Source organism: Pelodiscus sinensis, chromosome 2 (genome assembly GCF_049634645.1).
Source record: "Pelodiscus sinensis isolate JC-2024 chromosome 2, ASM4963464v1, whole genome shotgun sequence".
NCBI lineage: Eukaryota > Metazoa > Chordata > Testudines > Trionychidae > Pelodiscus > Pelodiscus sinensis.
Window position 1 is genome coordinate 199,505,631 of NC_134712.1, and position 10,005 is coordinate 199,515,635.

Consider the following 10,005-nt stretch of genomic DNA (forward strand, 5'->3'; position numbering starts at 1 on the left):
AGTAAAATAATTAAAATGTTTTATTATTCTTTCCTTTTATGAAATACCATCCATGAAGTAATTAAGGATATTTGGATATATAAACATAATTATTCTTGGATGAAAAGTTCAGCTTTAATACAATTATATTTTTAATTATAGAGAGCATCATAAAATCATCAAAATTATTCTCGTATATTTCGAGTTAATGATTTTTTATATATAATAAAACCAATGAATTAACTATACATAAAATGGCCTTTATACCATATACAAATAATCTGGGAATTCTTCATCAGATCTGGGAAAAGTTTAGCCCTGGCCTGGGAAAAGTTGGCCACGCGATATAGAATCACTGGCTCCGCCCCGCCTGGCCCGCGCCTGCGCAGTTTCTGACGGCAGAGGCTGCGGCCGCGCGCACGGCTCTCCAGTCTCCCTCGCTGCCGGGATGCCGAAGCTGAGCAAAGAGGCCAAGCAGCGGCTGCAGCAGCTCTTCAAGGGCGGCCAGTTCGCCATCCGCTGGGGCTTCATCCCCATCGTGCTCTATCTAGGTCAGTGCCAGGGCGGGGCCGCCTCTGTTACTCGGTTCCCGAGAGCCACCGGCTGCTTGGTCTCGCCGGCCCCGCCAGAGGGACGCGGGGATCCGCACACCGGCCGTTGGCGGGGGGGAGATCCCGGGCACGCGCCCTTAGCGGTTATTGCCGCGTGGCCCCGCCTGACTCCTCCCCTCTAGCGGCCGTTGGAAAAGGTGACTCGAGCGCGCGGGGCAGAGTAGCCCCGCCCCTCTCCCCGCGGCCGAGGGAGGGGTAAAGGCCCCGCGTGCGGCGGAATCTCCCCCTTCCAACGGCCGTTAGTGGTGGGGAGCCAACGGCCTGTCGGGCTCCAGAGCCGCCCCTTCCGGGGGGCGCGGCAGAAAAAACCGCTCGTGATGCCCAGAGCTGCCTTTTGCCTCCGTTGCTGGCAAGCGGGGCCTTGTTTGGTCCCCTCACCCCCCACGCAGCTGATGAGGAGCTATTGGCTGGGCTGGTGACCCAGAAGCCCCTGGGGCAGGAAGGTGCAGCCGGGCTCTTACGTTATCTGGCTTCGCTTAGGCCTCCTGTCCTCTGTTTCCTTAGGCTGGTGGGTCATAACCTTTAGAGACGGCTCTTTCCAGCAGCCGGGGTTTTCTTGCCTGCCAAACCTGCTTGCTCGCAGAGCCAGGCATGCCTGTACGGAGGGGCAGAGGAGGCTGCTGCTGAAACATGTAGCCTGGTACAAAATTATGTAAATAGTTTGATGAGTTGATGGAAAACTAATGCATCTGCCCAAGGATACTGATTTGAGAACCGCTGCTTTAGGGCAGGGCTGTGTTGGGGGAAGGGGAGTGTAATTTTATACATGTTAAGTTTCAAGGAAGATGAGGCCTTAGGTTCTGGCTGCCACCTGTAGAGTTAGTTCTAGTCTACTCTTAAAAATTAGATGAAGCTTTGCTATGTCACTAGTAACCTAACTCTCACAGGGTAACCTAGCCCTCGCTGTATGGACAGCTAGATTGCTTGAAAGATTATTCTGTCAACCTAGCTGCCACCTCTGGAAGAAGTAAATCACTTCTACTGATGGAGGGGAGGGGGGATTCGTCTGTCAGTATAGGAAGTATCTACAGCCCAGGTGTCTAACATGCTAGCCATATGTGACTCTCTGGCCAGTTGAGTCTGGCTAGTTTGCTATAGCAGTAGCTACTAGGGTCTCCTGCTTCAGAACTTAAGACACCACAGCTCTAAGCTATTGTGCTGTGATGACATGTGTGCAGTGCCAGAACAGATTTGGCCATAGAGAAATGCAATGCCCAGTGAAACAGCTTTATTTGCTTAGCACCAAACTATGATGGTAAAATATAAAAAAACAAATGAGGCTAAGTGTTTGCCCAAAGGAGTTTAGCTGTAGAAAAAGGAGTTTTTCTATCTCACCACTTCATGGAAAGAGCAGTGATGGTTGTGATTAAAATGTAGGCTGTAAGTCTGATTAAAAGGCCTTTGTTTTATAATTAATAAGTAATGGAAAAATTACATCTTCTGTTGCTTCTCCCTTCCCTCCCCCGATGTACTCTTTAACAGTTGCTCCCAATTCCTATAGTACTGCTCAAATCTTTCAACTGTTGTACACATTAAATATGTCAAGGAAGCAGTGAATAAATATGTTGACAAGCAACATGCCATATTTCCATAGCAGCTTTATCTATTTTTATATATACTTGTCACAGTTTATTTCTAAATAGATTTATCCCAGCTCATCAGTTTCAATAATTTATCTAAAATCTGTTTTATAACATTCTTGTGTTCGACATTGGTAATGCATCCATTTTTTTCATAAAAAGCCATATTAGGTAAGACCGAAGGTCCCCCTACCCCATTAGCTTGTTTTCCAACTAGAGTTGTGAAAGATTAACTGCTGGGGGTTGGAGCAGCTTCCCACCCACTGCAACTAGGGGGCTGCTCCAGCCCAGCAGGACCCACCACGGACAGGCGTGCTCCAGCCTGGCCAGAGTAGCTCCTATCTGTGATGAGTACTGGCATGCTGCAGGCAGAGGCTGCTCTGAATGGGCAGGAGCGGCCCCTGCCTGCTGTGGGGGAGACTGCTTCAGTTCCACCCACCCCCACATCAGTTAACATAGTGTTTAACTGGTCAACGGGTTATCCAATTAAACAAGCTTTTGCATCCCTACTTTTGACAATGGCCAATACATGATACTTCAGAGAGAATGAACAGAAGAGGTAATCATCAAATGATCCATCCTGTGTCACCTCTTCCTAGCTTGTGGCAAAATTGTGGCTAAAGATACCATCTCTGCCCATACTGGCTAATAACCATTGATGGAGCTATAGTTCATGAATTCATCTAGTTCTTTGTTGAAACTTGTTATAGTCTTGCCCTTTACAATATTCTCTGGCAAAGGGTTCTACAGGTTCACTGTATGTTGTATGAAGAAATACTTGATTTTGTTTGTTTTAAACTTGCTGTCTATTAATTTCATTTGGTGACTTATAGTTCGTGTCATATAAAAAGGCCCTTATTTATTTTCTCTACACTAGTCTTGATTTAATAGACTTTTCGCATATCTCCACTTAGCTATCTCTTTTCCAAGCTAAAACCTCCCAATTTTATTAATCTCTCATGGAAGATATTCTATACGTCTAATAATTTTTGTTACCTTTTTCTGAACCTTTTCCAATTCCAATATATGTATTTTTTTAAGATGAGGCAACCACATATGCATACAGTATTCAAGATGTGGGCCTACTGTGGGTTTACGTACAAGCAATGTATTTTCTGTCTTACTAGCTTACTGTCTTATCTATTCCTTTTGTAATGATTCCCAGTATTTTGGTCCCATTATTTTATATAGTATATTTGGGATTATGTTTTCTAATGCATGTTACTTTGCATTTGAATAAAAATGTGAAAGGATGAGATTGATTTGTTCTTAAATCTCAAAAGACATGAGAACTAAAAGGAATCAGTTTAACTAACTACAGCTACTTTTTAAAATAAATTATAGTTTTAAATGCTTATCAGCTAGTCTGTTGACTGGTCAATTTCCCCCCCTTGCTGCCTCAAATTAGAGGCAGCAAAGGGGGTGGGTACTTCAAAGCGGCAGTGCCACACAGCTGAGCCAGGGATCAGCTGTGCAACGCTGCTGCTTTGAAACCCCAAGGCAGCATTTCAAAGGGGCAGCTGATCCGCGGTTCAGCTGTGCAGAGGCACTGCCCTTTTAGAATGCCAAAGGGCCGGGGAGCCCGGGGGCAGCTAGGGACTCCCCAGCTAACCCTAGGTTCTGAGAAGCATTTCCCCCAGAACTCTGGGATCCCAGCTGACCCTGGGTTCTGGGGAAATGCTGCGCGGAGCCCGGGATCAACTGGGGAGTCCCCAACTGGGGCTCTGCGTGGCATTCCCCCAGAACCCGGGGCTGGAATGCCGCGTGGAACCGGGGTCAGTTGTGGGGTCCCCAGCTGACCCTGGACTCCGTGTGGCATGCAAGCACAGCATGGAGCCCAGAGTCATCATGTGCCTATGAGTCCCCCACTGACTCCGGGTTCCGTGGCTTTGAAATGCACAAGAGCCCCCACTAGGCACTCTTGTACATTTCAAATCAGGCATGCGGAAGTGCCTATTGACTACTGGACTAGTCAATTAACCACGTTTTAACATCCCTACTCCCAGTCTCTGTCACACTGTCTCAAAGTCTGTATCTCACACGCAGTCTCTTTCACATTCACACACTCTTTCTCTCTTATAGTTCTCTGCCCCTTTCACCTGAGGCCCTTCCCCTTCTGGGTGCCTGTAGTTGGTCTATGACCTTATATGAAAATACATGAAGTGCCTCTCTCTCTCCGCCCCCACCCCTCTTTGAGGGAGAATTATTGCCCACTCCTGATTAAGGTCATGTTAGTTAATTAAAAACAAATAAAAATATTACTTTGCACATTTTTGTAATTGAATTGTAGTTTTTATTCTAATACCCAGGGCTCGCCGAACTGCGGCGAGCCCTGCTCGTCATCTGCACTGTCCGGTGATCTGCGCATGCGCAGATTGCCTGAACCTGGCTCTTCTGGGTTGCAATCTACTCACCCATGGCGAGTAGATTACAAAGTTTGTCGAGCCCTGCTAATACCGCTTGATAAAAATCATGACTAAAAAAAATTAGTAACGTAGTATTTAAGAAATGCATCATTTGCCATTTTCTAACATAAGAAAATGTGAAAATTTAGGAATCTGAAAAAATGTATGTTTGTGATATATTATTTTTATACTTTTTAAAAGCAATTTTGACTATTTAGCAAATAGGAAATTTAGTATAAAGGCTGTAGTTGAAAAACATTTTAATTAAGGCTCATCAGTTAACCATTTACATGGTTCGTTCACATCCCTAGAATAAACAGAGTAGGTAACATCAAGTGATTTATCCCATTTTGTCCATTCCCAGCTTCTTGCAAACAGAGGCTTGGAACACCATCCTTGCCCATCCTGAATAATAGCCATTGATGGACCTATCCTCTATGATAGAAGTGGGAAACCTTTTTGAGTAGGGGGCCGCTGACAACAATCTCACTGAATGGTCCCTGACAGAGAAAGAGAAAGACACTCCCCACTTTCTCCTTGTACACCAGAGCCTAGTAGACTATAGGGGGCTGGAGTTACAGCATGGGCTTCCCCAAACTGGGTGGGGGACCATGAGCCTTGGGGACTGGATCCTGGTGCTCCGCCCCACCTCTGATTTGAGTGGCTGTTTCGAGAATTGTATAATTTGCTAAATCCGAATAAACCCATGCATACCAATTTAAGTTTTTGGATGTATTAGGGCTTGAGTGTGTGAGATGAAATATAGGCCTACCTTATACTTTACTCCTTTTGATTTACAGTATCCTGAGTGGATTTTCTGTTCCTGCCTGCCTGCTTAAAAGAAAACTAAATCTTGTTGTATGACCTATTAATGAAAGCGTTTTAGAGGAACCTTAAAGGGTTTTTTTCAGTTCTTTCTTGTTTCACTAAATTAACTTTGCCCATTGCTTCTGTTCCCTGCGTAAGTCAGTCACCTTATGACTAACAGCTGGGGATGCTTATGCCAGCTAGAAGTAATACCAGTGACTTCCTGTAAATGTTATGTTTTTTTCTGTACTAAATTACAAAAGATGTAGTTGTAACATGTAGGTATTTCAACATGTAGACAATTGCGTGATTATTTGATAAGTCTGGGTTTTATCAGTTAATCCTGTCAATTACCCATACTTCCCTCCCCCCTTGCTGCTTCTGTATCAGCTTTTAAGCCAGCTCCCCATGGGCATTGGATTCCATGGAGCTACCTGCTCCTTTGACACCCTCCCTGACTCTTGCTGCTGCTTTGATAGAGGCAGCAACATGGATGGAGGGTGAGGGGGCAGGCTGGAGCCAATACCCGTGCCATCTCTGCAGATTTGCCTGCCCCCCCTTTTCTGCCTCCAGCAGAAGCAGGATGGGGCTGGCAGGAGTTGAGGCTGCCTCTATCAAAGCTCAGGGGAGGCTCTGTCCGAGATGGACCGGGACTTACCACAGACAGAGTCTGGCTCAGCTCCTGTCTGAGAGGCACTTTGACCCCTGCACAGACAAAGGTTGGTGCCACTCTGTGCTGGTGCCTCTGATACAGAGTAAGCAGTGGAATGTGTGGGGGTGGGGTGGGGAGGGAAGGGGAGACACTCCCTGGAGATGGGGCTGGGAGTGCACTGGCTGCCAGCCCTGCTCCTGGGACTATCAAATTTGATGAAGTTACATGACTATTTGATTGCGTGCTATCTAACATCCCTGGTAGCATGGATGACAGAGGTTAATAACTGCCTAAGTTTAGTGCAAAGGCATAGTTCATTAAAACACCGGTTACAGGACATGCTAATCCTGTGGTGTCCAACCAGTTCTGAAACAGTAGCATAGCCATGATAGTGGCTACTGCAGTAGTGAATTAACCGCATTCAACCGGACAAATAAGCCACTTGTAACTAGTGGCTAGCGTGTTCGACCCCACTGCTAATCTAAAATATTGAGAAGAACTTAAAGTTTCTATAATGGTTTTAGGGTATGGATTTTTGTGTATATTACTTTTTTTGCCAGCTTCTATAAATTAACTAAATTTGAGAGTGAGACAAGAACCCCAACCTTGTTTTGATTAGCTGCTGCTGATGTACGTGTATATTTGTTACTTCAGGTTTTAAGAGAGGTGCAGATCCTGGAATGCCTGCGCCAACTATTTTGAGGTATGTATAGATCTGGTAATACACATGCAAAAACAATGCAGAAAGCTAGGAATGAAAACAAAACTTTTAGGTTCAGATGTCTTTTTAATCTCTCTTCATGTGGGACCCATTCCAAATCCCTAATCATTATTGTTGCCCTTTTCTGAACTTTTTCCAAAGCCAATATAGAGAACTGGTAAGTCTTGAAAGAACTTGTTTAAGCACCACTAGTGTGGTCCAACAAGTGTGAAATAGCACATCTGACTATACAAGCTCTATAGGAGCCCATGACCTTGTCCTCTGCAGCCACAAATGGTGGGAGAGTGTCTCCATATGTTGCAATTGGTGGAAGAATATGTGTCTCTCGACCCATGCAGAGTTCTTTAACTGAATTTTTTTTTTAGACAGTACTATAATTGGGGACACTTCACATTTCCCCTCTCAAGCCTGTGTGGATATGGGCGTTTACTGTTTATTTAGAGTTTTCATAGCTCCTCTGTTTGTTATGTATTCTTTGTAATGTATTCTCTGTAACTATTTATTTAAAAAAGATGTTTATGGAAGAAGACAAACCATTCAAATACTGAATAAAAGAAAATGAAAAATCTTGATGGATGTCTTTGTTGCAATGCCAGTAACTTAGTAATACTTCATTGAAACTGATTAATATAAGGGATATTATATGAAGATGCTATTGATATATTTACATTATTTAAAAAAAATCTTAAGTTTTTTCATATGAAATTTGGAATTTTGAAACATCTTTTTCTGTAATAAAATTTTCTTTTGCTGTATTTTTGTATGGCTGCTTATTAGTGTGGAACTCCTGGCACAAATTGTAACTCTTTAATACTTTACTGTACTCTATTTTCCTGAAGAATTTTATTTTAGTTTGGCATATAGAAAACTTCAAAGTGAAACTACATTTAATTTTTCTAATGAGAGAACTTGAGTTATGTTTCAGTAGTATGAAACATTGAAACATATATTAAATTTAAGAAAGTTGGCTGACAGCCTTAATTGTCATGTAAAGTAGATGTTTGCTGTGTTTAAATTGTGCAGTCTGAATATTCCATATTCATGTTTCAGTGACGTAGAAGAACTTTTGAAGATGTATTAGTTATGTTCTGCACTTAATGCTTTAGTCTTAGAATTTCCACTGTCTGGATTAGTGAGTTCAGAAATGCAATAAAATCAGAAATATGAAGAAAATGTGGACATTCTACATTCTAAAAATAACAGATTAAGTTAAGAAAAATATCTGTATAAAGATAGGTTTGTAATAAAAAGGATATATTTCTTTGTGTGGGTTATTTTAAATGAACTTTGGTAGTTCAGTTCTTCATGGACATTTTGTTTGCTGATAAAGTATCTCCATGTTTGGCCTCAATAGCACTTTGAGATCTTCCCCTCATTCTAATAAAATGCATCTGCGCACTATAAACATTTTTTTTTAAATCTGTATTTTGGAAATGAAGCATGTCCCAGTCACTTGCGTGAAAATACTGATCCCGCTATCACCAAAATAAAATCTACAGAATTTTTTTTAAAGGGTATTCATTAAAATCCATGTAGTTTTTGTGCAGTATCAAGTGTTCATGAAGATGCATTTTGATCCAAAGCCCATTGAAGCCAGAAATCTTCCTGTTGATCTGACTGGGCTCTTGATCAGGCTTTTTGTACGCCTGTCTTATGTTTGACAACCTAGCTTTTGTTTTATTGTCTACTGTCTTTGGACAGCATTTATTCTGTGCATATGCTACTCCTGAGGAAATTCTGTCCCAAGAAAAAAATATTCTGTGCACAATATTTAAGTTCTGCAAAATGTTATCTGTCAAAGTAATACTACATATTCACACAAATTTCAATTATTTTGGTAATATAATTTCAAAATACCTATCAGCAGGTATGTCTTTAACAATAGAGACATATTAAAAAAAACCCTACAGTGACAGGAGTAGAGTGGAAACTCACCTGGATACTTGCACTCCTTCCACCCTGGAGTCTAGCCATGGGGTCCTTCTTTGCTTCAGTACCTGCACCTCCCCTCCTCCCAGATCCTAGCTGGGTGATCTCCCAGCCAAGACACCCACCTCCCACCCCCAGACACCCACACTCTCTACCCTGAGGGGGGCAGTAATTTTTGCCAAGGGAGGGAGCCATGTCACAAATTTTGGGACATAGCTGCTGCTGGTTCTGGGCCCCCCAGAAAGGGCAGTGCCTCAGGCTGAAGGGATGGGGCTGAGGCTACAAAGAGAAAGTGTGCGTGAGAGACTGTGTGAGAGACAGATTTTGACACGTGTTGAGTGCTTGTGGCACAGACGGGAGAGTGTGTGAGACTGATTGTGTGTGTGGCACAGGGTAGCATAGAACAGGCTGGGTATATGTGACAGTGACACAGCGTGTGTGCTGGCTGAGTTTCTGAGAAGGCACACGCTCTGTTTTTAAGGGAAATGTCTCCTCTCTCCCGCCCCATATTCCTCTCAATCGCATAATTTAGATTGGAGCAGCTCTGCTGAATGTGTCTGCAGAAGTCGTAGAAGAAGAGAGATAGGAGCACAATTCTTCACAGTGGTGCAGAATTCCCCCTGGAATAATATACATTGAGCCATAGTTGTACATACTGTCTTGTGTTCAGAAAGACCCATGCTATTTCCTGATTACTGCAAAATATATTGCAAATGTTAACGTTAATTTTCTGTCTATTTTAGTCTGCTTTGGGGATGAAAGATTGGCCAGACTGTAAAAGAACCATTTGATGGACAGAGAAAATGGAGATGTGGACCTTCACAAGGCTAGGGAAGGAGGACCCTGTATCACATTACATCAGCTAGCCTGAGCAGCTTCCTGATGACATAGATGTACATACAACAAAATGGAATTTTTATTGACCTAACTTATTTGGTTTACAGTGAAATTAAATAAATTGTTTGAATCTGTGTATAGTCTCTGATCTTTTAAGGTTAATTAGTATAATGGGGAAATCTTGCTTTTTCTGGGTTTAAAAAAGTAATTATTTTTAAATTGAATGTCTAGTTCTAAATTGAATCATAGGTCTAGAAGCAACCTTGAGAGATCAAGTCCAGTCCTCTGCACTAATAGCAGAGCAAGGAACCGTCTAGACTTAATCTACAGTGTTATCCTTAATACCAGAGCATGTCTTGAAGTTTCAGAAGAAAAGAACCAACTAATTTGACTTAATTACAGTTAGCAACAGGTTAGAGACATACTATCTTCTAAGGCACTTGATCTTTCAATCCTTAATACTTGATTATTGTGATATTTTGAG

The 10,005-nt window shown here is 42.7% G+C and overlaps 1 protein-coding gene across 1 annotated transcript; it reads left to right on the top strand.

The window, feature by feature from the left end:
- The first annotated feature begins 363 nt into the window (after positions 1-363).
- LOC102450541 (mitochondrial import receptor subunit TOM7 homolog) lies at positions 364-9,657 on the top strand. The gene is made up of 3 exons (XM_075922219.1): positions 364-530; positions 6,689-6,737; positions 9,428-9,657. The coding sequence occupies exons 1-3, from the start codon at positions 428-430 to the stop codon at positions 9,441-9,443; spliced, it is 168 nt and encodes a 55-aa protein (XP_075778334.1). The 5' UTR covers positions 364-427; the 3' UTR covers positions 9,444-9,657.
- Positions 9,658-10,005: the final 348 nt, after the last annotated feature.

Bases quoted from the DNA above. Each gene is read 5' to 3' on its own strand.
- LOC102450541 (XM_075922219.1), top strand. From the start codon at position 428: ATGCCGAAGCTGAGCAAAGAGGCCAAGCAGCGGCTGCAGCAGCTCTTC. The intron at 531-6,688 runs GTCAGTGCCAGG...TTGTTACTTCAG, and splicing joins CCCCATCGTGCTCTATCTAG to GTTTTAAGAGAGGTGCAGAT.